The 22,966-nt window shown below is 49.3% G+C and overlaps 2 protein-coding genes across 3 annotated transcripts in view; both read right to left on the bottom strand.

The window, feature by feature from the left end:
• Positions 1-4,804, bottom strand: part of LOC115080123 (kinetochore protein spc24-like) — a 29,644-nt gene extending 24,840 nt beyond the window's left edge. The window contains exons 1-2 of one of the 2 annotated variants that reach the window (XM_029584162.1): positions 4,673-4,804; positions 3,960-4,024 (exon numbers count right to left, since the gene is read on the bottom strand). The gene's annotated coding sequence lies outside the window, so the exon portion shown is untranslated. Of the gene's footprint in view, positions 1-3,959; positions 4,198-4,672 lie in introns of those variants that run through there. The other variant, XM_029584161.1, reaches the window with a different exon arrangement.
• Positions 4,805-9,111: 4,307 nt separating this feature from the next.
• LOC115080122 (butyrophilin subfamily 1 member A1-like) overlaps positions 9,112-22,966 on the bottom strand; it is a 30,717-nt gene continuing 16,862 nt past the window's right edge. Inside the window, exons 5-8 of the mRNA XM_029584160.1 lie at positions 21,012-21,140; positions 19,111-19,131; positions 18,972-18,998; positions 9,112-9,847 (exon numbers count right to left, since the gene is read on the bottom strand). Of these exons, the coding sequence (XP_029440020.1) occupies positions 9,312-9,847; positions 18,972-18,998; positions 19,111-19,131; positions 21,012-21,140 (713 nt within the window). The 3' untranslated portion in view covers positions 9,112-9,311. The remainder of the gene's footprint in view (positions 9,848-18,971; positions 18,999-19,110; positions 19,132-21,011; positions 21,141-22,966) is intronic.

Below are 22,966 nucleotides of genomic sequence, written 5' to 3'. Positions count from 1 at the left end.
AATGGCCACAACCTATCGGATTAAAAGCCTTGCAGCGCTTTTTAGGCTTCACGAACTTCTACAGACATTTTATCCCTGGATACTCACGTTTAGTAGCACCATTGACGGCCCTAACTAAAAAAGGGGCAGATACTCGACTCTGGCCTCCTGAAGCATGTCAAGCGTTTCAAGACCTAAAGGAGGCGTTCCTGACGAGGACATGTTTACGCCATCCTGATCCTTTGCGTCCATTCATAGTTGAGGTGGACGCTTCTAGTGTGGCTGTAGGGGTGGTTCTGTCTCAATACTCCAGCACGGGGAGGCTATTACCATGCTCATACTTCTCCAAAAAGTTCACTCCTGCAGAAAGCAACTACGGAATTGGCGATAAGGAACTACTGGCCATTAAATTAGCTTTCGAGGAGTGGAGACAATGGCTGGAGGGAGCCCAGCATCAGGTCACCGTATACACTGACCATAAGAATCTCGAGTTCCTAGCACAAGCCCAGCGCCTTAATCCTCGACAAGCTAGGTGGTCTCTTTTCTTCAGCCGATTTGATTTTATTCTAAAGTACCGGCCTGCCGCTAAGAATGTCCGGGCTGATGCCTTATCACGTAACACCATTTTCGAAGAAAAAGATGACCTCCCACAGTACATTATCGATCCGGCCCGAGTTCTCCTTGCTGGCACCAGTGTATCCACGCAAGGAAGGGTGGTCGTTTCTCGACGGGATCGTAGACGGGTGTTAGAATGGGCCCACGACTCCCTTACGGGAGGTCACGCCGGTCAGGAGAGAACATTAACTCTTTTGAACCGATACTATTGGTGGCCACGAGTTCGGCAGGATGTGCGAGAATATGTGGTGGCATGTCCGACTTGTGCCAGACAGAAACCGCTAACTGGACGGCCTTGGGGTCTTCTTCATCCTCTGCCCATACCTACAGAACCTTGGACCCATATTGCCACAGATTTTGTAGTGGATTTGCCCCCATCTGATGGCAACACGGTAATATGGGTCACCGTGGATCGGTTCTCTAAGATGGTGCATTTAGTTCCGCTGCCTAAACTGCCATCTGCACCAGAACTAGCAGCCTTATTTACTCAGCACATCTTTCGAGCCCATGGTCTTCCGCAGAGCATTGTCTCCGATCGAGGACCACAGTTTACGGCCCGCTTCTGGCGCGCTCTATGCAAGAAATTCGGAGTACAGTTGAATTTGTCCACCGCGTTTCACCCACAGAGCAATGGACAGACTGAATGGATGAATCGCTCTCTCAAGACTTTCCTTCGGAGCTTTATTTCAGAACGTAGGGATAATTGGGTTTCCTTACTCCCATGGGCTGAGTTTGCCTACAATAATCACATCCATTCAGTTACAGGGCAATCTCCGTTCCAAACTGTCTTTGGACGACATCTTCGGTCTCCTGTTCCAGTTCCGGTTGAAGTTCCTTCACCAGCGGCTCAAACTATGGCCGCGCAACTTCATCAACTCTGGAAACTACTTCAACAACGACTCGCTACTGCTGCTCGAAAAGCACAGGACACTACCAATCGTCATCGACGTCCAGGCCCTGAATTGTTGCCTGGGTCCAAGGTTTGGTTAAGCACCAAGAACCTTCATTTTCCAGGACGGTCCCGCAAGCTAGCTCCCAAGTTTTGTGGACCATTTCATGTGGCAGAACGGATAGGCCTGGTTTCATATCGGCTTCGGCTGCCTTCAACCCTACGCATCCACAATGTGTTTCATGTGTCCCTCTTAAAACCTGTAGTGTACTCCCATTTCCATCGCATCACTCAAGATGAGGTACCCGCTTCAACACCTGCAGATCCGGTGTACCAGGTACATGAGGTGAAGGATGTGCGCTTCCATAGTCGGCGCTGGGAGTATTTACTTGCCTGGGAGGGTTGTGGTCCGGAGGAAGATTCGTGGGAACCGGCACGGAATATTCTTGACAAGTCTCTGCTGACCCAATATCACCTGGACAATCCTGGAAAACCTGGTCCTCTTAGGAGGGGGCGTAAAAGGGGGGGGTACTGTTGCGATTCCGGTCACTGGGGCAGTGACCGGGCCCTTACCTCCTTCTGAGGCGCCACGATTCGCCGGTCCCCGAGCCTCTCGAGCCGCGTGGCAGCGGCTGAAAACCGCTGGTTCCTGGGCCTCCCAAGCCACATGGCAGCGGCGTCTCCACGAGGGAGACACCGCCAAAGACTCCACCCCCTTGGAGTGCCACGTGTGCGCGAGGACCGTCGTTTTATTGGTGCAGCCCCGGATGTCAGAGTCCGCCTCCTGATGACGTCAGACGCCAGTAAGGGGATTTATACGGAGCCCGGGGATTCTATCTTTGCCTAGCAACAAGGTCACTTTCTGAAGTGCTAGTTGCCTCCTGTCGGTTCCTGATTCCTGCCTGCCTGCCTTGTATTCTGCTTGCTTAATCGTTGGTTCCTGTTTGCCGCCTGCCTTGATTCCAGCTCGTGACTGTGACTTTGCCAGTTTGCCGCCTGCCCTGATTTCTGCCTGTGACTCCAACCCTGCTTGACTGCCACCCGCCTCGACTCCGGTCCGTGACTCCATCTCCGCTGCCAGCCTCCAGTCCTGACTCAGCTCCGTGACTTCACTTTGCCTGTTTGCAGCCAGTCCTGACTCCGGTTCACACTCTTCCTGGGTTCATCAGTACTTCGCCTAAGTCCCAGCGGTCCGGGTCCCTATGGGCTCCTACTGGGGGGACCTCGGACTTCCAGGGTGAAGACGCCTAAGCCCTAGCGACCCGGGTTCCTATAGCTCTTCTGGAGGAATCGCGGGTTTCCAGGTGAAGCTCGTCAGCCCAGTGTGTTCTGCCTCCCGGTCGTCCTTCCTGGCCGGCCGGCCAAAGGATCCACTTCCCGGATTGGATAGTTGTAACAATTTTTTACACTTTATTCCCGTTTTAATTTACTAACACCACACTAAGGGTAGCGGTAAACTAACAGGTTAAGGCCGCGGCAAAATAGCGGGTTACAAAGGAGATAATCTGAGCGCGCATCACAGTATCGAAGGGGAATAGCTAATTCCTTCATTATACAGCTAATTCGTTCATTTACATATCATATACATGCTGCGTGCGGAAAGGGTTATGCGCCTGTTTTAAGAAGCGCTAAGGACGCGTGAAACTGGAGACTGTATCGCTGGATCGCCTTACGCGTCCGAATTGTGCGCTCCCAGCACGTTACAGACGGGGAATCTTCAACCCCACGTTACAGTATCGAGCTGTAAGAAATTGAACTACATCCGGATGTGCTGCTAATGCTACACCCTGGATGGAACCATGCAAACAAGCAAGTGCCGCATCCTGCACCCTGAGAGAACTATATGACAACCCTTTAGAAAGACCGGATTGTAAAAAACACAGAATATCCGACACCGAGGCCCGGGTAGGCGCAACCTCACGGTTCAAACACCAAGACTCAAACACTTTCCATACTCTAATCAATTAACTTCACTCCTTATAAAAGTGGATCTTTAAAAAAATGTTTTAAAAATTATAATTGTGTATAATTCTATATCTATATCCATATATAACTTCATTTATAAGTTAGTAAGTACGAAATACCTATTGCGTGTAATGCCGGTGCTTTGTCTCTTTATGAACGTTTACACAATTGCCTTCAAGACAAACAGTGGAGAATATTGTAACAAATGAAAGCCACTTAATGAAACAAAGTAACAAATCTTGAAACATTGTATCACATAGCTGTCTCCCTAAAGTTAATAAAACAGTGTTCAAAAACAGCCTCTTAAAAAGTTAAATATTTGAGTGCTGACATGCACACAGGCAATTAGTGTGAAACGAAAGTGACTAAGGTTCAAAAGTAAAAAAAATAAACTATATAATTAAAACTGCTGTTTCTACATAAAAAATTAATTAAAACTGCTGTGTCTACATAAAGGAGTAGATTTTTAGAAAAAGCACGAGCGCCAACAAAAGTACGCGGGACTACTTACCGGATCAGATGTATTTATTGTATTTGAGCAGCTCCCCCGGGACGCGTCCGGTCTCACTTCCTCTTCTTCACATTGCAGCAATTCGGAAATGTAAAAGTAAAAACAGGAAGGCATTTCGCCATCTAGATTTATAAACCTCAAAATCTTCTGCACACAAGGACTTCAGTCTCCCGCTCTTCTGCAGACTTTTACAGCACAAACTACAAGGAAAAACCTTCCCCGATCTCTGCTGCTCCCACAGTGAAAGTGAAAGTGAAAGTGAAAGTGGAGTAAACGGGTTTATTCTGCCTCTGGCCTTTTCCCCACAATCAGATCTCTGTTAAAGGTGACTTTTAAATATTAAACCCTGGCTTTCCTGATCACAGCTCGCTCAGTCCTAACAGGTCGATGCAGTAACGTGCAGTTAAAGATTTCCCGTCTGTAACGTGCTGGGAGCGCACAATTCGGACGCGTAAGGCGATCCAGCGATACAGTCTCCAGTTTCACGCGTCCTTAGCGCTTCCTAAAACAGACGCATAACCCTTTCTGCACCCAGCATGTAAATGAACGAATTAGCTGTATAATGAAGGAATTAGCTATTCCCCTCCGATACTGTAACGGGCGCTGATATTATCTCCTCAGTAACCCGCTGTTTTGCCGCGGCCTTAACGTGCTAGTTTACCGCCTCCCCCTAGTAGGAGTTAGTGTAGTGTAGTGTAAAAAACATTGCTTACCCGCACTGTTTCTACCGCGGCCTTACTGTATCGAGCCGTAACCTTGCTTATGCGAAGGAATAAACATCCTGAAAGCTGTGTCTGTGTCCTCCCTCCTGGCTCACTGCACTTTTCCTCAGCTCAGCTCAAACACCGCCCCGAGATCCCAGAAGAAATGGACGCACGACCCTCACGGATCCTCCCACCCCCTGCCCTGGGACACGCACGGGAGGAGAAGCTCGCACCGGTGCAATGAAGCGCGCCCAGCCTAGCGCAGGGGATTACGCATGTTCTGCATGCGCTGGACTAGCGCCCGATGCAATAAGGGGATTCCTAGACTTTTTAGTTAATAGCAATAAGAAAGCCTAAATTAGGAACCCTTACCATGAGTTACAATCAGCGCCTGCTCCGGAGACTTTATAATCTAAGATTAGGCATTAATACAATCACTTAAATTCACAATCTCTAATCCCCTCTGTCACTCTCATGTGTCACTGAGACCCCTCCTCACATTTACAGGCTCTAATCCCCTCTGTCACTCTCATGTGTCACTGAGCCCCCTCCTCACATTCACAGGCTGTAATCCCCTCTCTGTCACTCTCATGTGTCACTGAGACCCCTCCTCACATTCACAGACTCTAATCCCCTCTCTGTCACTCTCATGTGTCAATGAGACTACTCCTCATATTCACAGGCTCTAATCCCCTCTCTGTCACTCTCATGTGTCACTGAGATCCCTCCTCACATTCACAGGCTGTAATCCCCTCTCTGTCACTCTCATGTGTCACTGAGACCCCTCCTCACATTCACAGGCTGTAATCCCCTCTCTGTCACTCTCATGTGTCACTGAGACCCCTCCTCACATTCACAGGCTCTAATCCCCTCTCTGTCACTCTCATGTGTCACCAAGTCTTTGATCTGGCTTCAGACGCACACCCTGGCCTTCTAATCTCACTGGAGTCTACACTGGAAGTTATCTTAGGGTCCTATCACCTGCATGCACACAGGACTACCTCAGGGGCTTGCCCAATGTAAACACGGAGCCATTCATGCACACTCTGATTCCATGCATCACACTTCTACGTCTTTACCATAGAAGATTAATTTGAGCAATAAGAGGATAGAACAGAGAATAAATAAAATCTGATAACACAGAAGAGTTAATTGCAGAAAATGTATGTATTTCCAGCTTTTGTATTCTGTACACTTAGCAAAAATATGACCGGAACATGCAAAACACAAAAACACTAATAAAAGTACAATAAAAATATAATAAAATACATTAACTAGAGGAAGCCATTTACCCTAATCAGGGAAGAGAATACCTAATATATAGACAGATATGTATAGGTATTCTCTTCCCTAATCAGGAAAGATCTGGCAAACGGTAAGCGTTGTAGTTTCATGCTCTACTTCCTGCGTTAATTTTGTTTTCCAGATTTGTGGCTGCCTGAGAGGAGGGTTTGACCTATTGGCCATTCCTTTATTGTTTGGTGAAAAGAGCTTATGGCCCTCACCTTAGTTTGGCTCGGCCTGGAGTCCGTGTGAAGTGGCTCGGGCTCCGTGGGATGCGATGGAAGCAGCTCCTCCCTCTCGTGCGCTCCTCGCTATCCAAGTGGACGCCTCCGGAGGTTCTGCTCGTTCACCTGGGTGGCAACGACTTGGGGGACTGGTCCTGTCGTCAGCTGCTGGGCGCAGTCTGAAAGGATTTGGCTGTGCCGTCGTCGTCGTGGTCGCCTAATATAACATTAATCTGGTCGGACATTATCCCAGGGCCTGTCTGCCTGGATCTGAGGATTCGCGGCTGCAGTCGGGTTAAACTGAATAAGCAGATTGGGTCCTGGTTGTTGGCGCACGGTGGGATTCATGTTACTCACATCTGGTCCTGGGATGTCTGTCCGGGCCTTTATGGCAGGGACGGTGTTCACCTGTCTAATGAGGACAATGATTTATTCCTTAACTCTATTCAGGAGGCCCTGGAGTCGTTTGTGGGGGGGGTGAGGGGGCTGTGAGGATTCTCCACCCGACCCCCTCCCTATGGTGGAGTTACCAGATCCCTGATTCTCGGGGGGCAGGGTTTAGAGCCAGGAATCTGCTTTCGTGACTCTGGCGTTAGTTGCATGTGACTTGGGGTTCAGGCTCGTGGTTGGGACCCCCTTGTTGGGCTGTGGTGGGGGTCCCGGTTAGCAGGGGGGGGGATACTGCTGGATATTGCAGGTTTGGGGGCCTGTGAGGGGGTCATCTTGCTGGGCTGTGGTGGGGGTCCTGGTTAGCGGGGGGATACTGCTGGATATTGCAGGTTTGGGGGCCTGTGAAGGGTCACCTTGCTGGGCTGTGGTGGGGGTCCCGGTTAGCAGGGGGGGGATACTGCTGGATATTGCAGGTTTGGGGGCCTGTGAAGGGTCATCTTGCTGGGGCTGTGGTGGGGGTCCCGGTTAGCGGGGGGATACTGCTGGATATTGCAGGTTTGGTGGCCTGTGAGGGGGTCATCTTGCTGGGCTGTGGTGGGGGTCCCGGTTAGCGGGGGGGATACTGCTGGATATTGCAGGTCTGGTGGCCTGTGAAGGGTCATCTTGCTGGGGCGTGGCAGGTGATTCCTTGGGATGGGGAATCTGTGCTGACCTTGGCTCTGGTGATTTAATTACTAATAAAGCTGCGGCCTTGTTTTAATCCCATTGATGTCTGGAGGGTATTATCTGTGTGACTGTTTCTGTAAGGAGCCACCAGTCCTGGCTGCCCCTATCCTGCAGGTGCTGTCCCTATCCCCCCGTCCCCAGAGGGCTCACAGCCTGGGGTAAAGGAGGGGGAAGGGACTTGCACAAGGTCACAGGGAGCAGCAGCAGGATCTGAGCCCTGGTTTGTAGCTGCTCTCACCCCTCGGTGACTCCTCCACTCCTCCTTAATGATTTGTTCCCCAGGTATTTTACTCTACATGAGGTCCCTGTACAAACAGTCAGGCCGATACAGTAAGGAGCGGTAGGAAGAGCTGCGTTAGTGCCGGGCGCACCCGTGTTTGCCGCACGCACAGTCCTGCTCACCTACCGCTCGATCCTGTATGTAAATAGCTTGCAAATGCAAGCCGCGTCCAAGAAGCGTCCGTGAAGCGTTAGGCCCGTGCAATCCATTTTACTGTATAGAGCGCTATACAGCGCTCTATACAGTAACCTGGGTGCGCTGGTACCTGTCATTTCAAATCACAGGCACCAGGAAGTGGATGGTTCTCCTACGCTCGGGTCCTCTCTCCCCCCTCCCAAAGCAAGGCGCAGGGGGAAAATTAAAACAAAAGTGAATAAAGTGTAATAAAAGTAAACTTACTGCATGTGAATTCTCTTTGAACAGTCCTCTCTCTCCTCCTCCCGAGGCGCGCACCGCGGCTCCCCTGCCTCCCGGGGGCAGCCGGCGGCGAAAGCGGCTTCCAGCAGCCCCCGCCGGCAGTGAGTGAATGCTCGCCTGTGTACGCCTGTGCGTGCAATTTGGGCGCTCAAGGCAGTGCATTAGCAAACGCCGATGTCACACACCGTGACGTCACGCCTCGAGCACCCAAATTGCACGCACAGGCGTACACAGGCGTGCATTCATTCACTCACCTTCACCGGCGGGCGTGCACTCATCCAGGCGGGAGCCAGCGGGCGTGCACTCATCCAGGTGTACAGGCGTCCATTCATTCACCTTCACCGGCGGGGGCTGCTGGAAGCCACTTTCGCCGCCGGCTGCCCCCGGGAGGCAGGGGAGCCGCGGTGCGCCCCTCGGGAGGAGGAGAGAGAGGACTGTTCAAAGAAAATTCACATGCAGTAAGTTTACTTTTATTACACTTTATTCACTTTTGTTTTTATTTTCGCCCTGCGCCTTACTTCGGGAAGGGGGGGATTTTGACCGGAGCCTGCCTATTGCTGTCGCACCACACTAACGCCAGGGTAAGGGTCCGGGGGGGGGGGGGGGGGGGTTGAGGGGGTCGTTTGCCCATGAAATTTCGTCTCTCTGACCCGACGCTCCACACTAACGCAGGGGATGGGGTAGGCGGTAAGTTAGCAGGTTAAACGTGCGGCAAAACTGCAGGGTAAAAAGGCGATAATCGGGGCGCACATTGCTGTATGGGAGGGAGTAGCTAATTGGAGCGTTTACATCTCATATACATGCTGCGGGCGGAAAGGGATACCCGGGGATTTAAAGAAGTGGTAAGGAGGAGTTAAAAGGGATAGTGAATCGCGGGTTGGACTTACGCGAAGCAGGGTAACCGCGGCCGCGCTTTACTGTATGGGCCTGTCTCGTGAGCAGGCACGGGCCTGGGCTAATCTCAGATGCTTAATCTTTAGGGACATTTTCAGCCCCAAATTAATCATCTAAATCTATCCAGTTACATCCACTAACTCCCCCCCAAGCAAGGAATCCTTCCCTCCCCGCCAACTGATTTTATTTAGGGAGAAAATCCCCTCCCCCCCTCATCTGTCCTGCGGCCCTCCCTGCAGACTCTCATTAGGAGGTAATTTCATTACCCCCTGGGTAACTGAGACCTCCCAGCCCCTAACTCCTCACCTCCCACCCTCTCAGGTCCTCTCCTCTTCCTGGGCAGTGATTTTTCATTCACAGGTTTAACACAAATCTGGAGCCTCCTTTCCCCCTCTCCCACAGACTGGAGCTGATACCCCTGAGCCCCGCGCTCTCACTCCCAGCCTGGCACTGGCCGGATCCTCAGAGGCTTAGAGAGGGTACAGAAGTAAGGCCGGAGAGGGCCAGTGAGGGGGTCAGAGAAGGTGTCAGAGAAGGTGAAGAGATGAGATTTATTCTCTGCATCGTAAAATGAAACTTTTCCTGCCTCATAGTCCAGGAAGATCCCCACGATCTGGGGTCTCTCTCTCAGGGGGAGCTTGGTCCTCGGGGAGGTGAGGGCACGGTATCCCCCTCCCCACCACAGCCCCATTGCCCAGTATCCCTCCTCAGGTGATTGTGTGATCCACCCCTTCCTCCTCACAGAGTCTCTGCACACCCCCAACTGCCATCTCCTCCCGTCCCCCACCTCCACCTCCCAGTAATGTCTCCCCCAGGTGAAGCCCTCACGCCCCAGCACACAGAGATATGAATCAAATCTCAGTGGATTGAACCACAGGTTCTCTCCTGTGCCTCCATATTTCACAGTTTTCCCGTCGTCAGTCAGGAGGAGCTCGGGATGAGCGGTTTCAGGATCCAGAGTCACATCCACTGCAGAGAGGAGAAACATTAATAAACATGAGCTCGCACTTCTGATTGGCTTCTCACACACCCACATCTAACCGTTATTGGCTCCCTACCCATCCTATGGCCCTCATTGGCTCCTGGCATTGGTTACTTCCTCATCCATTCAGCCTATCAGAAGCTCTGCTCACTGGCAGGTTCTAGCAATCCTATTGGTCAGTGGCTCTCACTCCTGAGCTGCAGGACATAGGTCTCCAGACTGCCCCTCTCTTCTCCCAGTGTCTTCTTGCTTTCAGCTGAGGGAGGGACATTGCCCCCAGATGGGGAAGCTGATGCCCTCCATACTACAAATCCCAGCATGCACCATGATAAAGCCAGGACTGAATCAGACTGTTCACTATGACATGGAGGCAGGTGACAGTGGCACAGGGCAGTAGCAGTGATGAGGGTCACAGGCACTGCCCTGCCTGTCCTGTGGCCCCTGCACTCTCTCTGTACCTGGGCACTTCCTGATGAAGGCAGAACGGCTTCTTTCAGGGACAACGGAGGCCATGGGGAAAGCAAGACTGCAGGCCCCCAGGGTCCTGGTGCTGCTGCTGGAGGACTTCAGCAGGCAGTGAGAGGCACTGCTAAGGAGTGAGAGAGAGAGCAGGGGTAGGAGAGGGATGTGCGGGAGGGGAGGGGGCAGGGGAAATGAGTGAGCAAGAGACAGATGGGAGGAGGCAGGAACAAAGTGTGTGGTAGAGAGAGAGATTTAAGTGTCCAGCGGTGAGGTGTGTGTGAGGAAAGGGGGAGCGAGTCTCTGGAAAAGAGAATAAGGGAGCAGCAGTGTGTGTGAGTGAGGAGGGACAGTGAGGGGAGGGAGGGAAGGATGGGTATGGAGGAGAGATATAAGTGAGGGGGGATGTGTTACGTTTCCTAGCGAGTAGACAGGTGAAGGATGGGTATGGAGGAGAGATATAAGTGAGGGGGGATGTGTTACGTTTCCTAGCGAGTAGACAGGTGAAGGATAGGTATGGAGGAGAGATATAAGTGAGGGGGGATGTGTTACGTTTCCTAGCGAGTAGACAGGTGAAGGATGGGTATGGAGGAGAGATATAAGTGAGGGGGGATGTGTTACGTTTCCCAGCGAGTAGACAGGTGAAGGATAGGTATGGAGGAGAGATATAAGTGAGGGGGGATGTGTTACGTTTCCTAGCGAGTAGACAGGTGAAGGATGGGTATGGAGGAGAGATATAAGTGAGGGGGGATGTGTTACATTTCCTAGTGAGTAGACAGGTGAAGGATGGGTATGGAGGAGAGATATAAGTGAGAGGGGGATGTGTTACGTTTCCCAGCAAGGAGACAGGTGAAGGATGGGTATGGAGGAGAGATATAAGTGAGAGGGGGATGTGTTACGTTTCCTAGCGAGTAGACAGGTGAAGGATGGGTATGGAGGAGAGATATAAGTGAGGGGGGATGTGTTACGTTTCCCAGCGAGTAGACAGGTGAAGGATGGGTATGGAGGAGAGATATAAGTGAGAGGGATGTGTTACGTTTCCTAGCAAGTAGACAGGTGAAGGATGGGTATGGAGGAGAGATATAAGTGAGGGGGGATGTGTTACGTTTCCCAGCAAGTAGACAGGTGAAGGATGGGTATGGAGGAGAGATATAAGTGAGGGGGGATGTGTTACGTTTCCTAGCGAGTAGACAGGTGAAGGATGGGTATGGAGGAGAGATATAAGTGAGAGGGATGTGTTACGTTTCCTAGCGAGTAGACAGGTGAAGGATGGGTATGGAGGAGAGATATAAGTGAGGGGGGATGTGTTACGTTTCCCAGCGAGTAGACAGGTGAAGGATGGGTATAGAGGAGAGATATAAGTGAGGGGGGATGTGTTACATTTCCTAGCAAGTAGACAGGTGAAGGATGGGTATGGAGGAGAGATATAAGTGAGAGGGGGATGTGTTACGTTTCCTAGCGAGTAGACAGGTGAAGGATGGGTATGGAGGAGAGATATAAGTGAGAGGGGGATGTGTTACGTTTCCTAGCGAGTAGACAGGTGAAGGATGGGTATGGAGGAGAGATATAAGTGAGGGGGGATGTGTTACGTTTCCTAGCGAGTAGACAGGTGAAGGATGGGTATGGAGGAAAGATATAAGTGAGAGGGGGATGTGTTACGTTTCCTAGCGAGTAGACAGGTGAAGGATGGGTATGGAGGAGAGATATAAGTGAGGGGGGATGTGTTATGTTTCCTAGCGAGTAGACAGGTGAAGGATGGGTATGGAGGAGAGATATAAGTGAGGGGGGATGTGTTACGTTTCCTAGCGAGTAGACAGGTGAAGGATGGGTATGGAGGAGAGATATAAGTGAGAGGGGGATGTGTTACGTTTCCTAGCAAGTAGACAGGTGAAGGATGGGTATGGAGGAGAGATATAAGTGAGGGGGGATGTGTTACATTTCCTAGCGAGTAGACAGGTGAAGGATGGGTATGGAGGAGAGATATAAGTGAGGGGGGATGTGTTACATTTCCTAGCGAGTAGACAGGTGAAGGATGGGTATGGAGGAGAGATATAAGTGAGGGGGGATGTGTTATGTTTCCCAGCGAGTAGACAGGTGAAGGATGGGTATGGAGGAGAGATATAAGTGAGGGGGATGTGTTACGTTTCCCAGCGAGTAGACAGGTGAAGGATGGGTATGGAGGAGAGATATAAGTGAGGGGGTATGTGTTACGTTTCCTAGCGAGTAGACAGGTGAAGGATGGGTATGGAGGAGAGATATAAGTGAGGGGGGATGTGTTACGTTTCCCAGCGAGTAGACAGGTGAAGGATGGGTATGGAGGAGAGATATAAGTGAGGGGGGATGTGTTACGTTTCCCAGCGAGTAGACAGGTGAAGGATGGGTATGGAGGAGAGATATAAGTGAGGGGGGATGTGTTACGTTTCCCAGCGAGTAGACAGGTGAAGGATGGGTATGGAGGAGAGATATAAGTGAGGGGGGATGTGTTACGTTTCCTAGTGAGTAGACAGGTGAAGGATGGGTATGGAGGAGAGATATAAGTGAGGGGGGATGTGTTACGTTTCCTAGCGAGGAGACAGGTGAAGGATGGGTATGGAGGAGAGATATAAGTGAGGGGGGATGTGTTACGTTTCCTAGCGAGTAGACAGGTGAAGGATGGGTATGGAGGAGAGATATAAGTGAGGGGGGATGTGTTACGTTTCCCAGCGAGTAGACAGCTGAAGTTTGGGTATGGAGGAGAGATATAAGTGAGGGGGGATGTGTTACGTTTCCTAGCGAGTAGACAGGTGAAGGATGGGTATGGAGGAGAGATATAAGTGAGAGGGGGATGTGTTACGTTTCCCAGCGAGTAGACAGGTGAAGGATGGGTATGGAGGAGAGATATAAGTGAGGGGGGATGTGTTACGTTTCCCAGCGAGTAGACAGGTGAAGGATGGGTATGGAGGAGAGATATAAGTGAGGGGGGATGTGTTACGTTTCCCAGCGAGTAGATAGGTGAAGGATGGGTATGGAGGAGAGATATAAGTGAGGAGGGATGTGTTACGTTTCCTAGCGAGTAGACAGGTGAAGGATGGGTATGGAGGAGAGATATAAGTGAGAGGGGGATGTGTTACGTTTCCTAGCGAGTAGACAGGTGAAGGATGGGTATGGAGGAGAGATATAAGTGAGAGGGGGATGTGTTACGTTTCCTAGCGAGTAGACAGGTGAAGGATGGGTATGGAGGAGAGATATAAGTGAGGGGGGATGTGTTACGTTTCCTAGCGAGTAGACAGGTGAAGGATGGGTATGGAGGAGAGATATAAGTGAGGGGGGATGTGTTACGTTTCCTAGCGAGTAGACAGGTGAAGGATGGGTATGGAGGAGAGATATAAGTGAGGGGGGATGTGTTACGTTTCCCAGCGAGTAGACAGGTGAAGGATGGGTATGGAGGAGAGATATAAGTGAGAGGGGGATGTGTTACGTTTCCTAGCGAGTAGACAGGTGAAGGATGGGTATGGAGGAGAGATATAAGTGAGGGGGGATGTGTTACGTTTCCTAGCGAGTAGACAGGTGAAGGATGGGTATGGAGGAGAGATATAAGTGAGGGGGGATGTGTTACGTTTCCCAGCGAGTAGACAGGAGAAGGATGGGTATGGAGGAGAGATATAAGTGAGGGGGGATGTGTTACGTTTCCTAGCGAGTAGACAGGTGAAGGATGGGTATGGAGGAGAGATATAAGTGAGAGGGGGATGTGTTACGTTTCCTAGCGAGTAGACAGGTGAAGGATGGGTATGGAGGAGAGATATAAGTGAGGGGGGATGTGTTACGTTTCCTAGCGAGTAGACAGGTGAAGGTTGGGTATGGAGGAGAGATATAAGTGAGGGGGATGTGTTACGTTTCCTAGCGAGTAGACAGGTGAAGGATGGGTATGGAGGAGAGATATAAGTGAGGGGGGATGTGTTACGTTTCCTAGCGAGTAGACAGGTGAAGGATGGGTATGGAGGAGAGATATAAGTGAGGGGGGATGTGTTACGTTTCCCAGCGAGTAGACAGGTGAAGGATGGGTATGGAGGAGAGATATAAGTGAGAGGGGGATGTGTTACGTTTCCCAGCGAGTAGACAGGTGAAGGATGGGTATGGAGGAGAGATATAAGTGAGAGGGGGATGTGTTACGTTTCCTAGCGAGTAGACAGGTGAAGGATGGGTATGGAGGAGAGATATAAGTGAGGGGGATGTGTTACGTTTCCTAGCGAGTAGACAGGTGAAGGATGGGTATGGAGGAGAGATATAAGTGAGGGGGGATGTGTTACGTTTCCCAGCGAGTAGACAGGAGAAGGATGGGTATGGAGGAGAGATATAAGTGAGGGGGGATGTGTTACGTTTCCTAGCGAGTAGACAGGTGAAGGATGGGTATGGAGGAGAGATATAAGTGAGAGGGGGATGTGTTACGTTTCCTAGCGAGTAGACAGGTGAAGGATGGGTATGGAGGAGAGATATAAGTGAGGGGGGATGTGTTACGTTTCCTAGCGAGTAGACAGGTGAAGGTTGGGTATGGAGGAGAGATATAAGTGAGGGGGATGTGTTACGTTTCCTAGCGAGGAGACAGGTAAAGGATGGGTATGGAGGAGAGATATAAGTGAGGGGGTATGTGTTACGTTTCCTAGCGAGTAGACAGGTGAAGGATGGGTATGGAGGAGAGATATAAGTGAGGGGGGATGTGTTACGTTTCCTAGCGAGTAGACAGGTGAAGGATGGGTATGGAGGAGAGATATAAGTGAGGGGGGATGTGTTACGTTTCCTAGCGAGTAGACAGGTGAAGGATGGGTATGGAGGAGAGATATAAGTGAGGGGGATGTGTTACGTTTCCCAGCGAGTAGACAGATGGACTCAGGTGATGCTCCCCTGCCAGCAGATGCAGATATCTGCATAGATGCTCTCATACAAGTTGCTTTATGCCTTTCCTCCGTGCTCCTTGCTGGGCAGGATAGTTTGCAAGATTGAAGGCCACAGGGGGTTGGTACTTCTAGTGGCACCAGACTCGCCCACGCGACCGTGGTTTGAAGATCTGTGATGACTCCTGGTGGAGACCCCCGTTACCCTTCCAACGCAGGCGGATCTGTTGCGTCAGGGACCAGTTCTACACGAGGATCCGACTCTGTTCTGTGCTGCGGTTTGGCCCTGGAGAGGGTTTGGCTGTTGAAGCGAGGATATTCTTCTGCCGTGATTGCCACCTTACTCCACGCTCGCACGTTCTCTACTTCCTGAGCCTGTGTGCGGGTTTGGAGAGCTTTTGAGGCCTGGTGTGAGGATCTCTGTGTCCTTCCTCATTCGGTTAGGATCCTCCTCCTTCTGGAATTCTTGCAGGATGGGATAAATAAAGGTTTGGCCCTTAATTCCTGGAAGGTGCAGGTTGTGGCTCTTGCCTGTTTCACAGGGCAGGTGAATGGAGCTTCCTTCTCATCTCATCAGGATGTGGCTCATTTTCTGAAGGAAGTGATGAATCTTCGGCCTCCATTGCAGTTCCCTGTTCCCTTCTGGAGTTAATCTGGTGCTAGATTATTTGGCAGGCCCTGCGTTCTGACCTCTGCGTATTCTTTCCTTGTGGTTATTAACCTTGAAGACAGTGTTCCTGGTTGCTCTATGTTTTGCACATCCAGTTTCCGAGCTGCAGGCCTTGTCCTGCCGGTAGCCATTCCTTCAGTGACTCCAGGGGCAGAGAGCTGCATCCTGGTCCATCCTTCTAGCCTAAGCTGGCTTGGAATTTAATTTCCTTGTCAGTCCATTTCCTTGTCACCTCCTGTATCGCTTGGGTGTAGAACGACTTGTTGTGTGGTATCTGGTGGTTTCTGAAACTTTCTGAAAAATGGATCACCTGTTTGTCCTTCACTGTGGAAGGAAGCAGGGTGAACCAGCTTCGCGGGTTAAGGAGGTGGTCACAGCTGCACATGTGGATGCTGAAAAGCCGTTACCTACTCAGGTTCAGACTCAATCTACTAGGTCTCAGGCAGTGAAAAGAGGTTACACATAATATTAAACAATAATTATAATATATTCTCCCTGACCCTGCAGTGTAAGATCAGGACACACACACACTCTTCTGTATCACAGCAGAGAAATATTCTGTCCCTATTCTCTCCTTACCAGAGGGATCACTCCCTGACCCTGCAGTGTATGATCAGGACACACACACACTCTTCTGTATCACAGCAGAGAAATATTCTGTCCCTATTCTCTCCTTACTAGAGGGATCACTCCCTGACCCTGCAGTGTATGATCAGGACACACACACACTCTTCTGTATCACAGCAGAGAAATATTCTGTCCCTATTCTCTCCTTACTAGAGGGATCTCTCCCTGACCCTGCAGTGTATGATCAGGAAACACACACACTCTTCTCTATCACAGCAGAGAAATATTCTGTCCCTATTCTCTCCTTACCAGAGGGATCTCTCCCTGACCCTGCAGTGTATGATCAGGACACACACACACTCTTCTGTATCACAGCAGAGAAATATTCTGTCCCTGTTCTCTCCTTATCAGAGGGATCACTCCCTGCCCCTGCAGTGTATGATCAGGACACACACACTCTTCTCTATCACAGCAGAGAAATATTCTGTCCCTATTCTCTCCTTACCAGAGGGATCACTTCCTGACCCTGCAGTGTATGATCAGGACACACACACTCTTCTGTATCACAGCAGAGAAATATTCTGTCCCTATTCTCTCCTTACCAGAGGGATCACTCTCTGACCCTGCAGTGTATGATCAGGACACACACACTCTTCTGTATCACAGCAGAGAAATATTCTGTCCCTGTTCTCTCCTTACCAGAGGGATCACTCCCTGACCCTGCAGTTTATGATCAGGACACACACACTCTTCTGTATCACAGCAGAGAAATATTCTGTCCCTATTCTCTCCTTACCAGAGGGATCACTCCCTGACCCTGCAGTGTATGATCAGGACACACACACACTCTTCTCTATCACAGCAGAGAAATATTCTGTCCCTATTCTCTCCTTACCAGAGGGATCTCTCCCTGACCCTGCAGTGTATGATCAGGACACACACACTCTTCTGTATCACAGCAGAGAAATATTCTGTCCCTCTCTCCTTACCAGAGGGATCACTCCCTGACCCTGCAGTGTATGATCAGGAAACACACACTCTTCTCTATCACAGCAGAGAAATATTCTGTCCCTATTCTCTCCTTACCAGAGGGATCACTCCCTGACCCTGCGGTGTATGATCAGGAAACACACACACTCTTCTGTATCACAGCAGAGAAATATTCTGTCCCTATTCTCTCCTTACCAGAGGGATCACTCCCTGATCCTGCAGTGTATGATCAGGACACACACACACTCTTCTGTATCACAGCAGAGAAATATTCTGTCCCTATTCTCTCCTTACCAGAGGGATCTCTCCCTGACCCTGCAGTGTATGATCAGGACACACACACTCTTCTGTATCACAGCAGAGAAATATTCTGTCCCTGTTCTCTCCTTACCAGAGGGATCACTCCCTGACCCTGCAGTGTATGATCAGGACACACACACTCTTCTGTATCACAGCAGAGAAATATTCTGTCCCTACTCTCTCCTTACCAGAGGGATCACTCCCTGACCCTGCAGTGTATGATCAGGAAACACACACTCTTCTGTATCACAGCAGAGAAATATTCTGTCCCTGTTCTCTCCTAACCAGAGGGATCACTCCCTGACCCTGCAGTGTATGATCAGGACACACACACACTCTTCTCTATCACAGCAGAGAAATATTCTGTCCCTATTCTCTCCTTACCAGAGGGATCACTCCCTGACCCTGCAGTGTATGATCAGGACACACACACACTCTTCTCTATCACAGCAGAGAAATATTCTGTCCCTATTCTCTCCTTACCAGAGGGATCACTCCCTGACCCTGCAGTGTATGATCAGGACACACACACTCTTCTGTATCACAGCAGAGAAATATTCTGTCCCTGTTCTCTCCTAACCAGAGGGATCACTCCCTGACCCTGCAGTGTATGATCAGGACACACACACACTCTTCTCTATCACAGCAGAGAAATATTCTGTCCCTATTCTCTCCTTACCAGAGGGATCACTCCCTGACCCTGCAGTGTATGATCAGGAAACACACACACTCTTCTCTATCACAGCAGAGAAATATTCTGTCCCTATTCTCTCCTTACCAGAGGGATCACTCCCTGACCCTGCAGTGTATGATCAGGACACACACACACTCTTCTGTATCACAGCAGAGAAATATTCTGTCCCTATACTCTCCTTACCAGAGGGATCACTCCCTGACCCTGCAGTGTATGATCAGGAAACACACACACTCTTCTGTATCACAGCAGAGAAATATTCTGTCCCTATTCTCTCCTTACCAGAGGGATCTCTCCCTGACCCTGCAATGTATGATCAGGACACACACACTCTTCTGTATCACAGCAGAGAAATATTCTGTCCCTATTCTCTCCTTACCAGAGGGATCACTCCCTGACCCTGCAGTGTATGATCAGGACACACACACTCTTCTGTATCACAGCAGAGAAATATTCTGTCCATATTACTATCTGTAGACGGCTGTACTGAGATACGACACAGAGTAATTGTATAAAGGAATACATTCACATTGAAGAGGTGAGATTGTGTCAGATTGTGTTACCTGCATAACTGCAGCATCTTCTCCACTCTGAAATGAAACAGAAAAGCACAACAGTCAAAGCTCAGGGAATTACAGACATTAATCATAGGAAGGAAAGTCTTTAATAAACACTTTGATGTGTCTATGAATAAAAACTTACCAAGCTCTGCAGAAAGGGATTCTGTATAGAAAAACAGAAATGGATACAAGTCAGAGCTGCTGGGTTATAAACCTATCCCTTACTTTACTATCATGAAGATCTGATTATAGCACAGCGTCCTCATTTGTACGTAGTGAGATCAGGCGATTTGGTGATGATAAGATCCCCCTGAAGCAGGGTCTTCCTGAAACGTCAGCTGATGTCAGGGTCTGGGTTTACAATTGTTTGAAAGCTGCCTTTAGCCAAAGTGGTTGGGGAATGAATGGTTTGGTTATGAATCGCATACAGGATGGGGGTTACCTACATGTTAGACTCTTTCTCTTGCATTGCTGAAGGTATTTGGAAAACTCTGTTTGCAGTTCCTGGTTCCAGGGCAGATTCTGCACCGTTTCTAGTCTAGGACCTAACTTCCCCCATGCACTGGATGTGAGGGTCCGGGCTACCTCTGTATTTAACAGGAGATCGAGCACCCGAGCCATGTAAAATGCATTTAGATAAGTCTCGCCTGGCCTGATTGGTTTGGCTGCTGCTCTCTGTTTCTGCTTTGCCACATATATTCTGGGATGGCTTGCGCGCTCTCTGCCCGTCTCCCTCCCTCACCCACTTTCTTCACATGAAAAACACTGCTTTAAAATAAATTATGCAGCCGTCTAATGCTTCTCTGTTCCTGACCTGGGGTTGGGATCAATCTGGGAAAATCACAAGGGGGCCCTGTGCTAAGCTTTATGCAAGGGTCCCCTGGTGATAAGTGTTTAAAGCGGCCCCCGTCTAAGCTATTTATAAACTAGGAAATGTGGGGATAATGGGCAAGACAGGAACTGGGATTGTTTCAGGCACAGTAAATAATTATAAAGTTACTTGTGCAGAAAGATTTGCTACTAGAAAACACAAGAAGAGAGAATCAGTGCACACAGACAGTAACAGAGATCTGAACCTGCCTCCAGGACTTCCTCACCGGGATTTAAATGAATTATTTGCTTGTGGGTGGGGAGGGGCATTACAAGGTGAATTCACACCTTGCTACCCTCTCAGTCTCCTCTCCTCTTCCCTCTCCTCCCCGATGCAGTTTTCTCTCTCCATCTCCAATCCTTCCTCTGCAGCCCTCTCTCCCCTTTCCCTCCCCCCATCTACTGTCCCATCCCCTCTGCAGCTTTCTAGGCTCTTATTGAGGTCAAAGATGATCAAATCGACCCCCTCATGTTTCTTTGGACAGGGAAGATACCCCCCAGCTCATCCTGGGGCCAGAAATGCTGCCTCCTGCTCTCAGGATCATCCCAGGTGACCGGGGGAGTGGATTTTCAAAATCCTGAAGGCAAAACAAAATGAGACAGAGCAGTCGTGTTAGACTGATGATATTTATCGCACATTTACCGTGATAAAAGAGACCAACTCTGGCTGAGTTTCCACAACGACTGCTTCAGGGGAACTGTATCGGAGATTGACTCTGCAGGAATCTTATCATCCTTTTATCATAGCAGAATCTGCACTTTCAGAGATTGAAATATTGAAGAAAAAACGTCTTTTAAAAGCCCCTGAAGCAGCCGTTGTGGAAATTCAGCCAGAGTTGGTCTCTTTTATCACGGTAAATGTGCGAATAAATATCATCAGTCTAACACGACTGGTCTGTCTCATTTTGTTTTGTCTTCCGGTCTGTTTCTTGGGACCCAGTGATATTTATTTCTTCTGCTGTAATCAGATTAAGACCAGAAAAAGCAATCAGTATTTTCGTTTCATCTTTTCATTGGTTCTAATCATCCTTCTTTTGCAGTATTGCCTTTCCCCTTCTGGCCCTTGTGCTGCTGGGATTTTGCTGCCCCCAAAATTTTGGCGCTGTAGGCAACCGCCTAGTTTGCCTTAATGGAAGCAGCGGCCCTGACTGCCAGGGTTCGGGGTTACATTACCTTTCTCTTTGTGTTCCTTCCTCGAGTGGTAAAGAACCAACGAAACCAGCAAACCACAGAAGGTCAGCCCAGACCCCAGAATGATGGAGAGAGAGACCACCCAACGGGAGACCCGCCGGAAAAATGCGTCTGAAAATGAAAGGAGACAGAGGATGTGAACTTTCAGTTATTCCTGGATTACATAATGAATATTTGAGTCTTTAATCTGAAAATGTGAAAAGGATTTGTAGAGAATGCTGTTAGATTCAGGGAAGAGAAGGTGCGGGACAGGAGGACAAAGAGAAGAGTGAGCTGAGATAAACATCAGGAGCTTCTGCAAGATCCTGATACTGAGGGAGGAATGAATGTGGTGCATCTTCATGGAGGGAGAGCTCCAGTCCTGGAAGGCTACAAACAGATCCGGTGCTCAGACTCTCCCCAATGCATATTCAGGGAATGCACTTCCCCCAGGCAGAAAGGAAGCAAATTTCACAGAGAACATGACCCTGCGTTCATTCAATCTGATTTCCACTTGTGTAAAATAGTTTCTAAGCCCTCTCCCTGATGGATTTCTAAAGACAAACTATTCCCACAAACTGGGGACATAACTGAAGAAGCCGCAGCTCTACATCTCAATAACTGGAGGAAATGTCAAGGAACCACCTGGAGAGGAGCGAGGCTCTCTTATCAGGGCAGAGTGACCGATCTCGCTGCCAGTTCTGGACGGCCCCATCAGGCTTTTATGCTGAGCTCTGAGTATAAAAGTGAGCGCAGGGCTGTCAGATTGGTTCAGCTTCTCTATGGTAGAAATGATATCTTTTGATTTAAATGTTTTATACTTCTTATAAGTTAATTGTGTTTGCTTTTAGCATATGTTTGATTGTAACTCACTTAGGACTCACCATCTAATATCCTTAATACTTTAAATTGAAAAATAAAATAAATGCAGAATCTTAAAAGTCACATAATATACATAGACTTGCTATATTGGATAACTCATTATTGAATCAAGTTTACCTTCATACGATTACACTATATAGACAAGTGCGACTATAATCAAGTTACCTAATGATTAAGAAGTCTAACACTTCTACAGGCTCATCGGCATGATAGCCATTAAATAAATGGTATTGTATGAAGGTAAACTTGATTCAGTAATGAGTTGTCCCATATAGCAAGTCTATGTATATTACGCGATTTTTATACATGCGATATATTTGGGTCTTTTGTTAAGCAGAATCTTAAAAGTCAGCATCAAGAACTTAAATTTGGCTCTTTCCACCATCGGAAGACAATGAGGAGAGAGACATCGCTGGCTCTTCCACAACCTGCTGATGCTACCCTCGCTGTCTGTAGCTTATGGATTGATATAGTAGGCAGAGCATTTACATGGGGGTAACCTGCATGGAGCGGCAATTACTACCCTTAAAAGAAACATGGGGGTAACCTGCACAGAGAGGCAGTTACTGCCCTTAACAGAAACATGGGGGTAACCTGCACAGAGCGGCAGTTACTGCCCTTAACAGAAACATGGGGATAACCTGCACGAAGCAGCAGTCACTACCCTTAACAGAAGGCACGGGGGTAACCTGCATGGAGCGACAGTTACTGCCCTTAACAGACACATGGGGGGAACCTGCACAGGGAGGCAGTTACTGCCTTTAACAGAAACATGGGGGTAACCTGCACGAAGCAGCAGTCACTACCCTTAACAGAAGCATGAGGGTAACCTGCACAGAGCGGCAGTTACTGCCCTTAACAGACACATAGGGGGAACCTGCACAGGGAGGCAGTTACTGCCTTTAACAGAAACATGGGGGTAACCTGCATGGAGCGGCAGTTACTGCCCTTAACAGAAACATTGGGGTAACCTGCACAAAGCAGCAGTCACTACCCTTAACAGAAACATGGGGGTAACCTGCACGGAGCAGCAGTTACTACCCTTAACAGAAACATGGGGGTAACCTGCACGGAGC

The sequence above is a fragment of the Rhinatrema bivittatum genome, chromosome 19, assembly GCF_901001135.1.
Source record: "Rhinatrema bivittatum chromosome 19, aRhiBiv1.1, whole genome shotgun sequence".
NCBI classification, from domain to species: Eukaryota; Metazoa; Chordata; class Amphibia; order Gymnophiona; family Rhinatrematidae; genus Rhinatrema; species Rhinatrema bivittatum.
Note: the sequence above shows the minus strand (reverse complement) of the source record. Positions and strands in the feature narration are given on the sequence as shown.